This window comes from Podarcis pityusensis (genome assembly GCF_964106645.2).
Source record: "Podarcis pityusensis genome assembly, chromosome: 13".
NCBI classification, from domain to species: Eukaryota; Metazoa; Chordata; class Lepidosauria; order Squamata; family Lacertidae; genus Podarcis; species Podarcis pityusensis.
The window spans coordinates 8,784,899-8,805,474 of record NC_138038.1 but is presented as its reverse complement, the minus strand read 5'-3'; the positions used below and the strand labels follow the sequence as shown (position 1 = coordinate 8,805,474).

Genomic DNA, 20,576 nt, shown 5'->3' with positions numbered 1-20,576 from the left:
AGATCCATTTAGAAGGAAATCAGTGAGACATCACTACCCTAAAGGGTTTATATAGTCTAGAAAATGACAGAAGAAGGGAAGGAAATGGAGGTAGTAAAAAGGAAGAACATTCTCAGGGGCCTTTCTTCCATAAGGGGCAAAAAGGACAGAGTTGTTTTCATGGAGCCCAAGACTTTCTCACAGCTGAAGTTGGTAGATGGGATGTGTCAAAATATTAGAGGGGAACCAGGCCGTGAAGGATTTTGAAGGTAGATATGAGCAGTTTGTGCAGGATCCAGGATCAGTTTTGGAGATTTGTCCTTTTATTCAAGTTTGGACTATAATATATGTGTGTGTTTGCGTATGGGTGGGTGTGTACGTACACACACATGCATATAAAAAGTGTAAGAGGCATGGACTGCAGGATGTTAAGACTGTTGGACTGATTTTTGGTGATGAACTAAGGTATGCGTCTGTTGGTTTCTAGGTACACAGGATACATCTGATCTTGTGTCCCCCAGTAAACGAAGCTCTCAGAAATACGTAATAGAGGGCTTAACTGAGAAATCTTCTCAAATTACGGATCCTTGGGAAAGGGTGTTCAAGATACTGTCCATAGTGGGAGTAAGGTGTGAATGGCAGATGGACATGGCAAGAAGGTTTGTTGTTGCTGTTATTACAGTATTATTATTATTATTATTATTATTATTATTATTATTACTTTTACATTTAATCAGAAGCAAGTCCCATTGCGTTTAATAGCACTTAATGGCATGTAAGGGTGTCTAGGATTGCAGGCTTGAAGGTGAATGGCTTGAATTCTAAAATAAGTTCAGAGATGGAAAGTTTCCTTTTCTCCTTGCAGTCACCTGAAAAGTCTCTCCAAAGAGCATGGGTCCTGAAAAATAGGGACTGGGACATGCGAGTACAACAGATATCTGTGCGAGTTTGGGTGATTTCTTCCAGTGTCCTGTCCCATCTTGTTCAAGAGGGTCCTTGACCATCCACAATGCTTGTTGAAGGGTGCAGCTGGCTGCAGGAGGGGAGGGCACACTTTCTTTCAGAGAACACATTAAAAAGATAGCATATTAAAACTACCAGGTTAGAAAGCCTATTAACTTTGTATGCTTGTGTCTTCTTCAGAAGCTTTGGTGACACATTGCTCAAAATGAAAGATGTCTGCAGATACATCAGTAACTACGATAACGAATCTCATGCAAAATACAAGACCCAAGTGGTCTATTCCACAATGCTGGTCTTCTTCAAGAACGCATTCCTGTATGTCAGCAGCATCCAACCTTCTCTCTTCCAAGGTTAGTTCATGGACAAGTACTTCGTTAAGAGCAGGGGTAGGTTCACCTGCAGCCCTCCAGATGATGTTGGACTCTTTGGTTCCCATTTGGACCCCCAACTGACATGGCCAATGGTCAAGGATAATGGGATTTGTAGTACAAAACATCTGGAAGCCCATAGGTTAGCCCAGCCCATAGATGAACCTGTTTGGTTGTAGGTTTTTATTTCGTTTAAACCAAGAATCCTGGGATTCTTTGAAGGTACAGTGGTACCTCTGGTTAAGAACTTAATTCGTTCTGAAGGTCCATTCTTAACCTGAAACTGTTCTTAACCTGAAACACCACTTTAGCTAATGGGGCCTCCTGCTGCCACTGCGCTGCTGTTGCACAATGTCTCTTCTCATCCTGAAGCAAAGTTCTTAACCCGAGGTACTATTTCTGGGTTAGCGGAGTCTGTAACCTGAAGCGTGTGTAACCTGAAGCGTATGTAACCCGAGGTACCACTGTATATCGGGGGCTCCTCAATGAAAAAGTCAGAAATGAGCAAGCATCTTGACAAGAGCCCGTGCAGATGTGCATCCCACACGGCACCCACAATAATAATGAATGCACTGGCTGTGGGGAAGAGTAGAATATTCCCCTAGCAATGGAATGTTGCTGTTTTGGGTGGTGAGCAAGCGCAGACTTGAGGGGAAACATGAGGAAGACCGTAGAACAAATAGCCCTGTGTGCATGTGATGTGATTTGTCTGAAGGCCAAACTCGATGTGACACTAAACTCATCATTAGAATCCATCTGTGCTAGGCGACAATAGAAATTGTTTTGGGGGCCGATAGCATTACCTAGGAGGGATTTTCATCAGGACCACAACAGATTGGGGGGAGGGGAGTCCTGGCTCATTCTTTGCTTTAGTTAAGAGGGCCCCTTTAGATCAGGGGTCAGCAAACTTTTTCAGCAGGGGGCCGGTCCATTGTCCCTCAGACCTTGTGGGGGGCCGGACTGTATCTTGAAGGGGGAAAAAATGAACGAATTCCTATGCCCCACAAATAACCCAGAGATGTATTTTAAATAAAAGGACACACTCTGCTCATGTAAAAACACGCCGATTCCTGGACCGTCCGCGGGTCCGATTGAGAAGGCGATTGGGCCGGATCCGGCCCCCGGGCCTTAGTTTGCCTACCCCTGCTTTAGATCTTCCTACAGTAGCCCCAGGAGTTTGTGATTTGCTCAGTGTACCACGATTGGCATAATATTTGTGGGCTTTATATATTGATGATGAACCTCCCTTGTTATTTCAGTTTTATAGATGTGATTGAGAGATTTAGCCCTTAAATTGTTGGCCAAGGATTCACGGGCTCAGAAATAAATTGTGGGTATGACCTCATGTCAAAATACCTAATTACTTTTAGGAGGATTTGGCATGGGTGTTGATTTCTCCATAAAATTATTATTTTACTTTTGCGTGGTATTGTGAAGTTTACGCTTAATAAGTTGCTTATAGTACAACTAGATGCTGTCACCGTACTGCAGAAGTGAATCTTCTGGTAGTTAGAAGCAGATTCCACTGGCAGTCTCTCAGTTGCAACTGTGCTTAAGTGGTGTGTTTCATTTTAAACATAGGACCAAATGCCCCAAACCAAGTTCCACTGGTTTTGGTGGAGGATGTTTCCAATGTTTATGGCGATACAGACATTGAACGGAGCAAACATGTGCACAAAAAGAGGAAACTTGCCGAAGGGAGAGAGAAAACCATGGTAACGTGTTTCATTATTGGCATAAATGGGATGTAATTTGGCATAGGGTTTTAGGATGTGGGTTTGTTCACAATTATTCTTTTTGGAATTTGCATGTATCTTTTTTTTTAATACTTACACATCACACAAACAAGCATCGACTAAAACGAACAAACAATACAAAACAGAAAAAATGCAAAAACAAAATTACAAGGATGTAAACATAATAACATAATGAATTTTGGGGTGCAGGGAAGTTAAGCAGTAAATGAATGCAATATGTGATATTGCAGAGCTCACATGACACAGAAGCTAAGGCAGGTTATTGTTGGTTTGAGTAAATATTTAAGCACTTTTGACAGTTTTCTTGGAACAAGCACTTTTTGATTCTGGAATACCTAAATAAGTGTATTGGGTTACTTTAGAAGTGGCAGGAAATAAGTGTACAGTGGTGCCTCGCAAGACGAAATTAATCCGTTCCGCGAGAGTCTTCGTCTAGCGGTTTTTTCGTCTTGCGAAGCAACCCTATTAGCGGCTTAACGGATTAGCGCTATTAGCGGTTTAGCGGCTATTAAAGGCTTAAAGGCTTAGCGGATTAGCTGCTAAAAGGCTATTAAAGGCTATTAAAGGCTTAGCAGATTAGATAAAGGGGGGGAAAAGCGGAAAAAAAATCTCAAGATTTGCAAGACATTTTCGTCTTGCGAAGCAAGCCCATAGGGAAATTCGTCCTGCGAAGCAACTCAAAAACGGAAAACCCTTTCGTCTAGCGGGTTTTCCGTCTTGCGAGGCATTCGTCTTGCGGGGCACCACTGTATTTTTACTATCCTGCCTGCTAAGTCATTTTGGCTTTTTTTAAAAAAGCATTGCCAACTTTTTCAAAAGTTTGCTACCAGGAAACTGGGACTAACTAATGTTCTACGAACATACGCTATGGACTGCCAGTTTTTTACACCATTAACTCAAATACAACATTTATGTTCGCCTATTGCTCAGTTTATTTTTTTAAAAATTTTAAAAAAATGTTTTACTTAAGCATATTTACAAACAAACAACAATAAAGTACACACACTTAACCCCCAAAACCAAAGAGAGTAAAGGGAAAGGTAAGAAAGAAAAAAAGGATGAAGTACCACACCCATTTGACCCCCCTCTACCAGCACTCGTAATCTTTGAGTCATTTAAGTTCTTATTTACATTGCATGTCATTTACTGCTGTAATTACTTCTTTTATAGTACTATTACGGTATAACATCAAGTCACCTTACAAGCTTAGTCTAAACAGTTTATTTTGCATTGGCTTTTGACCAGAGCTCTGATGACGAGGATCCTTCTGGGAAGGGGAGAAGCAGGCACATTACAGTAAATGCAGCAGACCTTCCAAACGCCATTGAAGTACAAGAAAGCTTTAGGTTGGCTAGGGAGAGCTGGGAACTTCTCCATTCTCTTGAATCTTTGGATAAAGGTACGTATGATGGTGTGCTGACAAGCTTTATGCTGCTTTGGTATGTATGGGGAAACACACACACACACACACATATAGATAGATAGATAGATCTAGATCTAGATATATATGGACGCGGGTGGCGCTGTGGGTTAAACCACAGAGCCTAGGACTTGCTGATCAGAAGGTCGGCGGTTCGAATCCCCGCGACGGGGTGAGCTTCCCATTGCTCGGTCCCTGCTCCTGCCAACCTAGCAGTTCGAAAGCACGTCAAAGTGCAAGTAGATAAATAGGTACCGCTCCGTCGGGAAGGTAAACGGCGTTTCTGTGCGCTGCTCTGGTTCGCCAGAAGCGGCTTAGTCATGCTGGCCACATGACCCGGAAGCTGTACGCCGGCTCCCTCGGCCAATAAAGCGAGATGAGCGCTGCAACCCCAGAGTCAGTCACAACTGGACCTAATGGTCAGGGATCCCTTTACCTTTATATATAGATATAGATAGAGATATATAGATATATATGTATATAGGTATATAGATATATAGATATGCTTCTGGAACTTGACAGTTACATCATGTTCCATCCAGGTCTTGTGCCTTTTGGCCGGGAACTGACAAGTGTCTTTTGAGTCTTTGCTCTACTGTGACTCACGGAAAGCCTTGGTAGAAGCAAATGGTTCTTCATTTGCCAGCCTGGTGATCCCAAATGAACTGGGGAGTGGTTGACCCCTTTTTAGAGCAGGGGCTCCCAAACCTTATTTATATGGTTCCCCCCCCAAGTATACACATCTATAATTTTGACTTCCTGCAGCAGGTCCAGGAACCAGATGCAGCCCCCTGGGCCTTTATTTGACCTTTGAAGCTCTCCCCAGACCACACACCCTCCCAAACTACTCTCCCCAACCCTGCTTTGCACCCTCCTTGAGTGTTTTTGACTGGCTTAAAAGTGTATTCGACTCGCTCGTCGCTTGACCCTCTTTTGCCTCTGACCTGGGCCCCCACCACTGACATCTGAACCCCCCCCCTCCACCCTCCTGAAGGCTTTCCAGAAGCAAATATAGTTCTTGGGCTGAAAAGAGGTTCCTCCATCTCTATTCTAAAAGAACCAGGTTGTCTAGCAGCACAGTTTGGGTCTAGGCCTGCGAACAAGGTCTGAAGAGTGTTCACTACCAAGTTCAGGCCACTGTATTTCTGCGCTGTCTTTACCTGAAGGCTTGCAGAGAGAGCTGAAGCAAGCAAATGCCCTGATATATTTGCCTGTACAGTGGTACCTCGAGTTACAGATGCTTCAGGTTACAGACGCTTCAGGTTACAGACTCCACTAACCCAGAAATAGTACCTCGGGTTAAGAACTTTGCTTCAGGATGAGAACAGAAATTGCGCGGTGGCAGCGGGAGGCCTCATTAGCTAAAGTGGTACCTCAGGTTAAGAAAAGTTTCAGGTTAAGAACGGACCTCCAGAACGAATTAAGTTCATAACCCGAGGTACCACTGTAACCCATTTCATTTTGCAGAATTCACAAGAATCTGTGTGTCATGGAAGACCGATACTTGGCTCTGGCTGCGGATTTTCCTCACAGATATGATCATCTATCAGGTAAAAGCTGCAGATTCCTTCCATTTTACTGTAATGCTTAGCCAAGAATTCTTTTCTGTAGGAACTCAGCCTAAACAAACAATGGCTGCATATTGCCTCTTAAACCTACTGTCAGTGGGAGCACATGAAGCTCAACTCTGTGTACTTGTGCTCAAGCATACAAGGTTTGGACTTCAGGGTTCCTGCTTGGGTGTCATCAGTACTCAGCCCTGTCCCCAGCAGTAGCCATCAAAAGTTGGGCTGCTCTGAGGATTGCTGAGGCAATGTCCTTTAAGTGTTCTGAACCCTCCGATAGTGTTGTAGAAATACAGTAAATATAGTGCTGGTGTAACTAGCAGCAAAGAGCCATGAAGCGAGAATCTCACCTCTTTCATGAATTCACCAGGCGCTCTTAGGCAAGCTGCGCTCTCTCAGCCTTCAGCTCTTCTTCTGCAAAATGGGTGTAATAATGCTCACCCTCCTTAAGAAGCTGCTGTAACAATTACTGAGAGCGCACATGTAAATAGTAGTAGTAGTAGTAGTACAGTGGTGCCTCGCAAGACGAAATTAATCCGTTCCGCGAGTCTCTTCGTCTAGCGGTTTTTTCGTCTTGCGAAGCAACCCTATTAGCGGCTTAGCGGATTAGCGCTATTAGCGGTTTAGCGGCTATTAAAGGCTTAGCGGCTAAAAGGCTATTAGCGGCTTAGAAAAAGGGGGGGGAGTGAAAAAAATCTCAAGACTCGCAAGACATTTTCGTCTTGCGAAGCAAGCCCATAGGGAAATTCGTCCTGCGAAGCGCATCGAAAAACGGAAAACCCTTTCGTTTAGCGGGTTTTTCGTCTTGCGAGGCATTCGTCTTGCGGGGCACCACTGTAGTAGTAGTAGTAGTCTTGTCTCTATTCTTAATGTTAAGCATGGTGTTTTTTAAACTTAGCTTTATAGAAAGTGTAGTATTTTGTTGCCTAGAGACCCCTGATTTCTGAAAATGGTCAAATTAGAGTGATCCGCCTTTTGTTTCTGTCTCTGGAAAGGGTCAATATAAAAAAGCAATTGCCAGCTTGCATCACTTATCGGCTCTGCAGGGATCTCACTCTCCGCAGCAGATCCTGGGGCAAGGATCCCTAGAGAACCAGCGATCCCTAATCCAGCTTGCAACCTGTCACTTTGCCCTTGGAGAATACCGTGTAAGTCTCTGTGCTCCTCCTTAATCTAGCCCGCCTCTTCCCTTTCTTGCTGTTGACCTGCTGCAAAGAGTGGGATTTATGGGGCAGAGTGCAGGTCTCAGAAAGATTCTCAACTGGGCTGGGGATGCCAACCAAAACTCTTGTAGTCTTTCCTCCCATTGGCTCAGAAAAGGGATGGTGCTACCCCTATAACTTCTATATCATTGCTTGGATGTTGCAAGCAAAACTGGGGAGCCTCCTGCTCAAGATGGGCTATGCTTCTCACACCAATTCTGTTTGCAGAAATCAAGAAGGACCATTGGCTTCTACAGGCAGCCTGAATCGACCCCTTAACAAGATAGTGACAATCTTAACAGTCTAATTATTGCGGCTTATCTGCTGGCTTGTGTGGGTTCGCTTCTAAAATCGTTGATCTTTTTTCTTGTAGTTGACCTGTGAAAAGGTACTTGACCTGATGTGCTACATTGTGCTTCCCATACAAGAAGGGGTTAAGCTTCCGGAAGAGCAGCCTACAGTGAAGTCCAAATTCAGGAAAGGTACTGGATTACTTGATCTCTGAATAGCAGACAAGAAAACTCAGAATTAAAAATTCTAGTTATCTAGCCCCTAAATCTGTTCAGAAAAAGTCTGTAGTAACTGCTAAAAATACACCTTTTCAAAAAAGCCTAAGTACTTCTTTTCTCTTACGTCCCCCTTCCCCCTCCAATCAATCAATCAATCAATCAATCAATCAATCAATCAGTCACTGGGTTAAATTATGATGATTTGGATCTCTGTTTTTGTTACGGATGTTACTGAGTTGGGAAGAAGAGGTGGCACTGGCAAATTGGGAATTATTTTTAATGGCTAACGCTTGCGACTTGGTTCTTAGCAAAGTCACAGATTTTGTAATAATTATCAATCTGTCATTTGTCTTTAGCTACGGAGTTGAAGCTCTGGCCATGTACCAGTAAAGCAATTATGCCCTATTGCCTACGGTTACTGTTAGCTTGTTTTAAGGTAAGCTGTTATTCCATTTGTAGTAAGGAAAATATGCCTTGTTACCACTTGGTTTCTGGAGTGGATAGACTTGGTCATTTCTATGATCCTGTTAAGCAGAATCATAGAATTGGAAGGGAAGATTTTTACCATCAGTGGGTAATGGTTACCTATATCCACTGAAAGAGTTTACAAGATTTGGCAATAAACTTTCTGACTATGTTTGCTCCAAATTAACATTCCCAATTATTGTATTAATCCTCCCTCAAAAACAGGAATTTTTTTTTACTGCTTTATATGAACTAGCATATTGACTAAGAGGCTCTGCTGTGACTTAAGGGAGTCCCCGGTTCAAAGCTTGTATCCTCCATGAACCCAACCAGGTGTCCAAGGCAAGCCACAGTACCCCATCTGAAATATCATGATAATGCTAGTGGTCTACTTTACAGTGTTGCTGCAGTTGTGCCCAGTTCTGGGCACCACAATTTAAAAAGTATATTGAAAGGCTGGAATGTGTGCAGAGGAGGGTGAACAAGATGATCAAGAGTCTGGAAACTTATGAGGAACAGTTGAGGGAATTGGGTATGTTTAGCCTGGATGAGGGACACGGGTGGTGCTGTGGGTTAAACCACAGAGCCTAGGGCTTGCCAATCAGAAGGTCGGCGGTTCGAATCCCCGCGACGGGGTGAGCTCCCGCTGCTCGGTCCCTGCTTCTGCCAACCTAGCAGTTTGAAAGCACGTCAAAGTGCAAGTAGATAAATAGGTACCGCTCCGGCGGGAAGGTAAACGGCGTTTCCGTGCGCTGCTCTGGTTTGCCCGAAGTGGCTTAGTCATGCTGGCCACATGACCCGGAAGCTGTACGCCGGCTCCCTCGTCCAATAAAGCGAGATGTGCGCCGCAACACCAGAGTCGGTCACGACTGGACCTAATGGTCAGGGGTCCCTTTACCTTTACCTAGCCTGGATGAGAGGAGATTTGATAACAATCTTCAAATATCGTAAAAGGCTGTCACAATGTGGATGGAGGAAGCTTGTTTTCTCCTGTTCCAGAGAGTAGGAATCAAACCAACAGTTTCAGTTTACAAGAAAGGGAGATTCTGACTAAACATCAGGAAGAAATTTCTGACAGTGGGAGCTGTTCGACAGTAGAACAGGCTCCCTCAGAAGGTGGTGGACTCTCCTTTTTAAGAAGAGGTCTCTCATGTCTGATCTAGTTGAGATTCCTGCATTGCAGGGGGTTGGACTAGATGAACTTTGGGGTCCCTTCCAACTCCACAATTCTATGAATTATTGAGATGACACAAATTACTTTGAATGCTAAGTGGTGGTGTTGTGTCACAAGTCTCTAAAGTCTGCTTGCGACTGATTCAGCCTCATTCCAAAAGCCAAACAAGTACCGTATTTTTCGCTTTATAAGACGCACCAGACCATGAGACGCACCTAGTTTTTGGAGGAGGAAAACAAGAAAAAAAATATTCTGAATCTCAGAAGCCAGAACAGCAAGAGGGATCACTAAGCAGCGAAAACAGCAATCCCTCTTGCTGTTCCGGCTTCTGGGATAGCTGCGCAGCCTGCATTCGCTCCATAAGACGCACACACATTTCCCCTTACTTTTTAGGAGGGAAAAAATGAGTCTTATAGAGCAAAAAATATGGTATTTTTGGAGATTCTGAACAGTTCCTTGAACTTGTAGGTTCTGTTCTGCCAGCCGTCTACACTGACATGCTGCTTAGACCAGTGCTTTGTGGATAGATATGAATGTCGTAATCTGTAGCCTGGCAGAATCTCAGGAAATGAGATTCACCTGCAAAATGGGAAGCAACTCCTCTTAAGTGTCTCTGCATTTTCCCCCTTGCAGCTGAGAGCTTTCACAGACAACAGAGACGATATGGCATTGGGTCACGTGATTGTGTTGCTGCAGCAGGAGTGGCCAAGGGGAGAAAACCTGTTCTTGAAAGCAATTAACAAAATCTGCCTACAAGGAAACTTCCAGTATGAAAATTTTTTCAACTATGTTACAAGTATCCTTTTTCCAAAAATGCCATGAGACCAGCTTAACCATTCAGGAAGCTAACAGTTTCAGAATTTCCCAAGAGAAGAGGGGTCTGATCTTAGAAAAGGTGGGGTAGAGGTCTAATGGAATGGAATTTAAGTGTTATAATAGCTGGGAAAGGAAGGGGCAATGGAGCAGGAGGAAAGAGAGAGACTCAGGAGAATGGTGATACACATTTAGGATGGCACAGGGGCCCAGACACTTCTGTTTGTGGGACAACCTGTTCATGGGAACTATGGCATGTGTTAACTGCTGGATACCTTTAAGTGTAAAAAGTTCCCTTCCTATTGCAAGACTGGTCAATGTGCCGCAGCCAACACTGTACTAGCTTATTACATCAAAAGATAAATTAAATCCATCCATTTGCATACAGTTAATAAAGGGGAAACATAAAGTGATTTACTAGGACAATAACAAGGAACAGGATTTTGAAGATCACTTGCAAAACACATAGTAATACTTTTTTCTGTGTTCAAATCTTTCCTTTTTGGGCCTGAACAATTGCTCCAGATATTGATATGCTGGAAGAATTTGCCTATTTAAGAACACAAGAAGGAGGAAAAATTCACTTGGAATTGTTGCCAAATCAGGGAATGTTGATAAAGTAAGAAGACTATTTTTTCCAATTTTAGAGTTGATGAGAATATAATTTATGTGATGTGGCTAGTTAAAGCAGTGTACGTACTGGAAAGCATCCGACTTAAGTTGATAGGTCTGTGTTTGTTGTACATTTAAAATTCCAGGTAAGCAGGCAACTAAATGCATACAATATATTGGGGAAATGGGAATTTTAAACTTATTTTTGGCATTGGAATCAACTGTGGGTGAGCTAGTCAGTGCAGTGGGACTGTGTGAAGCCTGGCCAGTAAGTGCTAAGTCTCTGCAGGGCTGTAAAAACTTAAGTGGCTTAGAGGGGAAAATGTTTCAAACTGTGGCACAATGCTAGGGAGATGGTATGTCGTAGCCACATAGATTATTGTCAAGCAGACTGCTTCATTTAATATAGAGGGCAGAATCGCAAGACCTTTTGTCTAAAAGCGTATAGTCTTCCATGATTGTAACAATGAAGAGCAGGTAACAAATAATTTTAAACAATTGCAAAGTCAGCAGCTGGTTAGTCCAGGAATCTCAAATGAGAGTTCTGTCATGGTGAAATCCCCAGGTGGGTTGATAACTGGAAACTGCTACATTCCCTTTCCATAGATTGCACAAAGCAGGTCACAAAAAAACCCTGTAAGCTCAGCTATATTGTTTCAGGCTGTTGAATGAATGGCTTTTATCCATTTTTAACTTTTCCTATGAGGGAAAAGTTATTTTGCCTCTTTAGTTCTATAAGGGTATGATGACTGTTTCAGAGTGTATCCCAACTTCGGCAGGTGTGGGTTATGTGAGTCCTATGATATTTGGGGTACCAAATCCAGTGGCATGTTCCCTGGTAGCTCTATAAACATCTTCCTGTGTCCAGTCTCTTTCCCTTGCCTCCTGTTCATATTCCTTTCAGCCACAATTGTGGCTTCTCTCAATTTTTTGATTTTTTTGGTATACCTGAATGTCCATCAGCTGATGTTTCTCAGTACCTGACACGTGCCTGGGTGAATTTGAGAAAGTGACCATTCATTTGAGTAGAAATATTCAGAAATTCATGGCAGCCCTGAAATGGCTCCGCACATTGGCAGTCAAAGGGTAGCATGGAATTTGTTCCCTAGGATGGACACAGGGAGCATCCCATGGGAATGAGGGTGAGGGGAGCTTGGGGTAGCAATGAGTCCACTAGTCTCTGACAGGGGAGAAGCAAGGCAATCTCCGAAAAAGGGTGACAGCTTAGTAGCATGCCTCGGCTGATGACAACAATCTCACAAGGCGTCAGTCCTCATAGGTGTTCATATCTCTGAGAGATTTGGATAAATGATCAAGACAGAGAAGGGAAGAAATAATAATGGAGAGAGGATCTGGCAGAAGCTCACTATTTATTTATTTTTTAAAGTGCCTTAGAGTCTCAGGATGCTGAATTATGAGTTTGTATGGTAGATACAGGGACGCAGGTGGCGCTGTGGGTTAAACCACAGAGCCTAGGACTTGCCGATCAGAAGGTCGGCAGTTCGAATCCCCGCCACGGGGTGAGCTCCCGTTGCTCGGTCCCTGCTCCTGCCAACCTAGCAGTTCGAAAGCACGTCAAAGTGCAAGTAGATAAATAGGTACCGCTCCGGTGGGAAAGTAAACGGCGTTTCCGTGCGCTGCTCTGGTTCGCCAGAAGCGGCTTAGTCATGCTGGCCACATGACCTGGAAAAACTGTCTGCGGACAAACGTTGGCTCCCTCGGCCAGTAAAGCGAGATGAGCGCTGCAACCCCAGAGTCGGCCATGACTGGACCTAATGGTCGGGTCCCTTTACACAATGCCGTGAACTTCACTTGCTGATGTCAAAATTGATGCTGAAGCTTCTTAGGATGTGGAGGGGCGGCACCAGTGTGCCCATTGGAGCAAGAGGTCACAACCCAGCCCATCTGAACATACGTGCTTTTGGGGAAAGGGGATACAGCACACTGCTACCCAAAAGATGGGCAGGACCAATCTTTACTTTCCATTAGGTAATGGAAGCCACTTGCTGATGAGGGCAGCAGATCAAGAATATTGTTTCCCCACCTGTTTTCCTCCGCCCCAATATGCAGTGAAATGAAATGCATGGTTGGTTATCAATAGCATTTTGGTTATCAATAAGTGAATCAGGGCAAGAAAGGGGTAATTCCTCTAGCTGTGAAAGCACGGCTAGCTGAGTTGCAAAAGGAGACACCCTCCACCTTCCGCTTGAGAGCAGGAACCCTTTTGCTGCTCCCAGACAGCAGCAATGTTAGAAATGAACAATCTCCCGCTTTCTCCGTCTGTTGCGTGAGACAGTTCTCTCTTCCTGCCAAGCTATGCCTGCTTTCTTCCATCTCCCCACCCGAAAGGATGAGAAAGGGAAGGGAGCATTCACCGGCAAGTCCAACCTGTGGTTCATGCCAAGATTGGTTCTTCCCACAGCTGCCTGGGGAGGAAAAGAGCAAGTTGAGGGCCACACGACTGCTTGGCAAGGCCCCCTGGGGGAGGGAGACCCTGATAGTGGCTGGGGAGGAGTTATCCTGGTAGAGAAGTATGAATCTGCTCACAATTATGATTAGTCAACTGTCCAAGACCTGCCTGCTCCAAAGGAGGTCCTCACCATCTGATCCCACCACCCTTGATGCCTTGGAGCAGGCATAGGCAAACTCGACTCTCCAGATGTTTTGGAACTACAACTCCCATCATCCCTAGCTAACAGGACCAGGGGTCAGGGATGATGGGAGTTGTAGTTCCAAAACATCTGGAGGGCCGAGTTCGCCTATGCCTGCCTTACAGGTTATTACCGTATTTTTTGCTCTATAAGACGCACCAGACCACAAGACGCACCTAGTTCTTGGAGGAGGAAAACAAGAAAAAAATATTCTGAATCTCAGAAGCCAGAACAGCAAGAGGGATCGCTACGCAGTGAAAGCAGCAATCCCTCTTGCTGTTCTGGCTTCTGGGATAGCTGTGCAGCCTGCATTCGCTCCATAAGACGCACACACATTTCCCCTTACTTTTTAGGAGGGAAAAAGTGAGTCTTATAGAGCAAAAAATACGGTACTTCTGGAAGCTGCCTGGCGGATTAACCAGGCGGTGGATTAATTGGGTGGTAAGGAAGGGTGTTAGGGACGCGGGTGGCCCTGTGGGTTAAACCACAGAGCCTAGAACAGATGGTTGGCGGTTCGAATCCCCACGACGGGGTGAGCTCCCGTTGCTCGGTCCCAGCTCCTACCGACCTAGCAGTTTGAAAGCATGCAGTGCAAGTAGATAAATAGGTCCCGCTCCAGCGGGAAGGTAAACGGCGTTTCCGTGTGCTGCTCTGGTTCGCCAGAAGCGGCTTAGTCATGCTGGCCACATGACCCGGAAGCTGTACGCCGGCTCCCTCGGCCCATAAAGCGAGATGAGCTCCGCAACCCCAGAGTCGGCCACGACTGGACCTAATGGTCAGGGGTCCCTTTACCCTTTAAGGAAGGGTGTTGCAGCCTCTCTTGCCAAGATTAAGTGCCTAGTGCACAGAAGGGAGAGGTGTTTTCAGTCCCAGCTCCAACCCTTCCTCCCGTTCCACTTCCCTGCCCCAGTTGAGGTGACAGGGCAGGAGCTATGAGCAGCCTCACCTTTCTCCCAGCCCACTAGATAATCATGCCCTGAGTGCCAGTAATAGATAGCACACCTTTCCCCCATGACTCTACTGCAAGGGACCTGTCACAGTCCATCCCGTTATGCTAGAAGAGGATGTCCTCGAGAGCAAGACACAGAAGACTTGCACTCTCTGTCTTTATCACCGGAGTCAGGAGTCAATTCTGCCAAACTTCTCCCCATCTCTTCTATCCCAAGAAGAAATATGTGTCACGGAAACGTCATGCCATGCCTTCCAGATGTACACGACATTCTGACTGTCTCAAACCCAGATCCCGGGGGTTAAAATTGCCACATCAAGTATTAGACAGATAACTGAATGGGTACAGATCAGTCTTTCTCTGCCTGTGAATAATGTCGCCTGCTCCGTCCCTAGCACAGCTACACCACCCACCTTGAGCACCAGTTCCCTTCTGGAAGCTAACGAGGTGACAGCAACCTGGGCTTCAACTTCTACTTTTTTGTGTGCCATTATTGGATAGATAGGGACACAGGTGGTGCTGTGGGTTAAACCACAGAGCCTAGGGCTTGCCGATCAGAAGGTCGGCAGTTCGAATTCCCGCGACAGGGTGAGCTCCTATTGCTCGGTCCCTGCTCCTGCCAAGCTAGCAGTTCAAAAGCACGTCAAAGTGCAAGTAGATAAATAGGTACCGCTCCAGCGGGAAGGTAAATGGTGTTTCTTAGTGCTGCTCTGGTTCGCCAGAAGCGGCTTAGTCATGCTGGCCACATGACCCGGAAGCTGTACGCCAGCTCCCTCGGCCAATAAAGTGAGATGAGCGCCGCAATCCCAGAGTCGGCTACGACTGGACCTAACGGTCAGGGGTCCCTTTACCTTTACTTTATTGGATAGATGCCTTTGCCTCTGATGCTGCCTTTTGGTAGCAGGTTCTGTGTAGCCAAGGTACAGTGGTACCTCGAGTTACAAACGCCTCAGGTTACCAACGCTTCAGGTTACAAACTCCGCTAACCTGGAAGAGTTAACTCAAGTTGAGAACTTTGCCCCAGGATGAGAATGGAAATTATGTGCCAGCGGCAGCAAGAGGCCCCATTAGCGAAAGCACGGCTCTAGTTAAGAAGAGTTTCGGGTTAAGAACGGACCTCCAGAACGAATTAAGTTCATAACCAGAGGTACCACTGTATAGTTGTCCTGACCTGAGGTTCCAGCATGGGTTTTCAAATCCCTTGTTGACTGATAATAGCAAATTGGGCTTACTATGGATTCCCTTCTGGTTAGCAGGCCAACCCACCCTGTTCCATGTTCTGGGGTGGATCGTGATCACATGAGTAGTTGTCCTAGAATAGGACAGTTTCTGACTCCATTGAGTTCCTTCTGCCTCTGCACTTTTCAGTTGCAGCCTGTTACCTCGGGCTGGATCTGATCTTGAAGCTTTTGTGCCAGGCATTTGGATTTGAGGAAGTGGCCCTGCTGCTATATTCTGAGAACCAGAGTTCCCCTCTCCAGAAGGGGCATAAAATTCTGCCAGCTGTCCCTTCAGCTGAAACAAGTTATTCCTTGTGTGTCTGCTGACCACAAGGGAACTTCATGCGGGTCTAATTTCCTGATTGTCCGCAGGGCTATAGCAACAGCATTCCTCTTAGGTCAAATTTATGTTGAAATAAAGCTGATTTTGTTCTTTTATCTTCCATGAATTATCGGGGGTTGGCAGCGCATCTGTAGTGAAGCAGAATGGAAAAGATTCTGAAATGTCTATCAAAGCACATCCCACCAACTTAATCTAATTATATATTGAATGATGAAGAAAGCGGGCTAACTTGTGGTTCTGATTCATGTTTGCTGCTGGTGTTTTAAGAGGCTCACCAGAATTGCAAGCTCATCCCCTGTCAGGGAGACACTCTGCGCACTCCCCACCCTTTCCCTCTGCCTTTACAAAAAGCTTAGTTGCCCCATCTCTGGAGGCCTTTGGTTAGTTTAAATGATTGTGGGAAATATATTTTCTTCTTGATTAAAATGCACCAAACACAACCATTTGGGCCAAATCCCCCCCCCCCCACACACACTTTGAGGCATCTCTGAATCTTTTATCTGCTTGACTTGCATCTCCTTGAAGTTACTGTAGCTTTTTGCTTTGTAACATTAACACTTAAGCTGGAAAAGGATTCAATAAGCCAGATATGGGAGCTGCTCTCGTCTGTACCTTAAGTTGTGAAAAAACAAAACGAACAGCAAAACTTAAGTGGCATCCTGTAACAGTTAATGCGCCCAGAGTATGTACTCTATTTAAATTTAAATATATGTTTGCAAAAAGCGATCCCTGGGGCTTTATAGCAGAACAAACCCAATTGCTGCTTATGGACCCATGGCCAAAGTAAATTCCCCAATGCAGTTGTGCGTAAGGATGCTTCTCCCCTAGCCAGAAAATCTTTAACCATTTCTTTTCCAGTCCATTTTCTCCAAAAACTACCACGTCTCCCCTCTCCACAGTTGCAGACCTGTGTGTGGAGAAAAGACTACCAAAGGAAAGGAATAAACACCCACTGCTGCTTCTCTGGTCCTCCCTGGGAGGCTTTGCAAAGAAGAAGGGGATAGCAGGACTTTATTATTCACTTTAACGTGCATAAGCATTTGCTGGGACTCCAGGCTAAAATGTTGCTACATCCGTTGAGGAACATAATGCAGGAATTATTTTGTCGCAGTTCGCAATTCTTTGTAAATACAACATATTATGTAGTTCATATTATGCCGTTGGTTTTTTGTTTTTTAACTTGCAGTGGCTTCTCCAATACTGCATTTGGGAGCCCCAAGCCTACTGGATTTAGTTTGTTTTGCTTTCCTAATCCCAAACGAAAGATCCATTGTGTGCCTTCAGGACTAGGGTTTGGGCTCTTGGTCTGCAGCCCCTTTCCTCTTTTCTGTGTCTAGTTCTCTGGAGCGTTGATTTTTGTAGCACAGGGGAAGTTGGTGTGAGTATTTGAATGCTGCTGTTTGCTGTTTTTTAAAGGACTTCTAGCCCTCCGCTGGGGTTACTGCAGCAGGAATTCATGTCTGTACTACAGCCCAGCATGCAGACTGCTGACAGGTACCAAGCAGGGGAATTTCCCTGCTCATAGTGTGCTGTCTTTTTTGTCAATATGTTTTACTGCCCATGGTTATCAGCCCTTTGTTAACTCAGTAGTTTTTATCCATGCTTTTGTTCTCCATTTGTGCCTTACATCACTTGGAAAGCCATCTTTTTACAGTTGTTAACATTTTTGTTGTTTTTCCATAAGTTACCGGCACATGTATGTTACTCTATTTTTAAATGGGTCTCTCTACAATCAAACAAGAATGGTGCCCCAGGTAGATTTTTGTGGACAGTCCAGTCTGTTATTTTATTCAAATACTCCAATTTGGGTAAAGAAGCCCCTCCCAATTGTTAAATATGTTAATTATGCTGCTAGGTTCTCTTGCCTTTTACCCTCACCTGTACTTGCTTGCTTCTGTTTTCTTTGCCTCTAAGATCTGGATTTTTTTGGCCATCAGCAGTTAAAAATTCCATCCTATGCACATTTCTGCTAATAATCCTTCAGTACTGCAAAAATATGTTGGCCGTTTTCTGTCTGCAGTTTGCACAGGAATAGGAAGTTAGTCCCCACCTCTCAAAATGTTGCTTGGGCAAGATGGAGGCACTGAAAAAGCAGGGCGTAATACCGTTTAAAATACTAGGTTTTGGGGGGGGGAGCAAGTCTCATTCAATAGGACTTACTTCTGAGTAGACATGGTCAGGATTATGCTGCAAGGTGTGCAGGGGTTAAAGTTATTTTCAATCTAGTTAGATGCATTTACTTAATGAAGCCATCTTTTTCAGGGGGTGCACACACTTATATCCACTTGTTGTGGGGTAGTGTGTATTGGATTTTGGGTAAAGATTGTCACAATAACATATAAGTTTAGGTGGTATATAAGTCCTGCCTGCTGCCTGTGTCCCATTCTTATTTTGGAAGTCTCTGCAATGTCCTACTTAGCACAAGGCAAGCTGTAGCAGTGTTTAGTAGATGTGTAGCTGTTAGGCTCTAACAGTTCCTTCTCTTATTGACATCCTGATTCCCAATCCATGGAATGAACCCTTTTTGCTTGTTTTAATAGCCGTGGAAGGCACATCTTCCCCTTCCCTCCCAAATTGCTTGCAAATTAGTGGGTCAGTTGCAGCAGCAGGGGGAGCAAATTCCATTATCCTCATATGCTGATGGGGCAGTTTTGCAGCTCTCGGGGCTGTAGTAGTATTTGTTAAAGAAGCTTAGTGTTATGACCAATAATAATGGGACAGTTGATTTCTCTGGCCTTACTGGGCTTCAAATGAATTTCTCCGAGAGAGAGTTAGTCTTTGGGCAGGGATCAGATTAGTTGCTAACATCTCCAACTTTCTGCGATTGCATGATGCTCATTTCTTAATCTGTTTTTACCTTGCCTTGGGCGAACAACTTACACTGGCAAAGCACCTTGTGTTGGTTCTTTCACTATTTGACACACCAACATGAAAATACCATTCGTAGCAGTTGTTCTTTTATACATGAAAAATCCTTGAATCTCCCTTGCTAGGGTGTTGCCCAGAGGTTTAAAAATCAGGCGGAGATTTGTTGTACAATTTTGTGATAAAAGTATGGCATTCCTGGAGAACAGGACTTTTTTTTCTTAATGAATGTTCTTAGAAAGGCTAAGCTGGGAAGCTAGGTTCCACAAAAACCCACACAGAATGCAAAAATATTTAAATGGAAATGGTAGCTTCATGCCGTTTTAATTATTTTGTGTATTATAATTGCAGGCATCACACAGTTACCAGGGGAATAACCAAAGGCGTAAAGGAGGATTTCCGCCTGGCAATGGAGCGCCAAGTGTCGCGCTGTGGGGAAAATCTGATGACCGTGTTGCACAGATTCTGCATCAACGAGAAGATCTTGCTCCTTCAGACACTGACCTGAGTGCCATGAATTTTCTACTGGAACATCTTGCTAAGAATAGGCAAGCAGAGTAGAGAGCCATGTGGTTGCCTTGATGCCAGACTGGAATTCCCCTGAAATCCATAGCTCAGCTTGCTGAAGGAGTGCTAGTTGAGCATGGTTAACTAAAGTCTCAATGGGTGGTTCATACCACCAAAACTTCAAGCACCATTCAGTAAAACCTTTGAGCTGTGTACTGTAAATAAAAAGGTTTTTTTAAAAAAATGCATTTGAAAGTTAAGTTTTTGATAAAAGGTGCTGGGTTTCAGCCTTAAACTCTCAGACTCCTGGAGCCCCTTCCAACTCTACAGTTCTATGATCCTACAATCCCCATTTGTGCATCTTGGAAGAGGGAAGAATGAATGGTCATTAGCTCAAGGTGTCATGCAGCAAAGAATCTATAACTCTGGGTGGAATTACGCTCAGTTTTTTTCTGAGGCGATCAGGATGAAGGAAGCTAGCGAGTCGAAAAGGCACGGCTGAGCTCATTGGTTTGGCCTAGTCAGGTCTATCTTGGGATGGAGCCATGCTGGAGCTTCCAGAACTTATTAATGACTCTCTCTCATTCCACTCTTACCATTTTGAGTAATGTCCCACAAACAGCAACAGCATGCAGATGAAAAGGTTCCTGGTTGACTTCTGCCAGTCTCAGGCACAGTTGTTTGGCATGGTAACAGTCTCTTAAAAAATATTTTTTATTTTCTTCTGCGTCTTCATATGAACCACGCATGTAACAGAGCGACTATCAGCTTGTGAAAGTCCTTTCAAATTGCTCAGCTTTTAAAAGCTGTTCAGTGTGTCGAGTTAGAAATGGAATGATACACTAAATATGTAGAAGCCTTGATTTAGCTAAATGGCAAGTCGGTCAGCAAATTTTAAATATGCAAGTCTCTTCGAGATGACCTGGAATGTAAACAAAACACACGATCCCTTTCTTTAAAAAAAGTAACATCAATATGTTGGGAGTAATTAATCCAGTATTCTTATACCACAAGTTCCTTTGGCTTCTTCAGTTAGATTTTCCAGAATATTCTCTTCCTGTAGAGTATATATGCTATGATAACCCATAAAGATGTAGCCGTTAGGTTCTGAGCCAAGTGTTCACTATGGGATTGATTATCCTGCATCTTCCACTTAAAAGGAAAGTAGTTTTCAAATACTTCATGCCCAACGTAGACGAGAATGGAGTTCATAC

The 20,576-nt window shown here is 44.4% G+C and overlaps 2 protein-coding genes across 4 annotated transcripts in view; one reads left to right on the top strand and one right to left on the bottom strand.

Moving 5' to 3' along the window:
• Window positions 1-19,606, top strand: part of INTS10 (integrator complex subunit 10) — a 27,551-nt gene extending 7,945 nt beyond the window's left edge. The window contains exons 7-18 of one of the 3 annotated variants that reach the window (XM_080976715.1): window positions 467-638; window positions 1,123-1,292; window positions 2,892-3,025; window positions 4,313-4,466; window positions 5,955-6,037; window positions 7,048-7,200; window positions 7,628-7,736; window positions 8,120-8,199; window positions 10,036-10,198; window positions 10,741-10,834; window positions 17,407-17,484; window positions 19,207-19,606. In XM_080976715.1, the coding sequence (XP_080832841.1) occupies window positions 467-638; window positions 1,123-1,292; window positions 2,892-3,025; window positions 4,313-4,466; window positions 5,955-6,037; window positions 7,048-7,200; window positions 7,628-7,736; window positions 8,120-8,199; window positions 10,036-10,198; window positions 10,741-10,834; window positions 17,407-17,484; window positions 19,207-19,363 (1,547 nt within the window). In that variant the 3' untranslated portion in view covers window positions 19,364-19,606. The remainder of the gene's footprint in view (window positions 1-466; window positions 639-1,122; window positions 1,293-2,891; window positions 3,026-4,312; window positions 4,467-5,954; window positions 6,038-7,047; window positions 7,201-7,627; window positions 7,737-8,119; window positions 8,200-10,035; window positions 10,199-10,740; window positions 10,835-17,406; window positions 17,485-19,206) is intronic. The other 2 variants (XR_013978552.1, XM_080976716.1) reach the window with 2 other exon arrangements.
• HGSNAT (heparan-alpha-glucosaminide N-acetyltransferase) overlaps window positions 19,604-20,576 on the bottom strand; it is a 31,875-nt gene continuing 30,902 nt past the window's right edge. Inside the window, exon 18 of the mRNA XM_080976760.1 lies at window positions 19,604-20,576. Within this exon, the coding sequence (XP_080832886.1) occupies window positions 20,395-20,576 (182 nt within the window). The 3' untranslated portion in view covers window positions 19,604-20,394.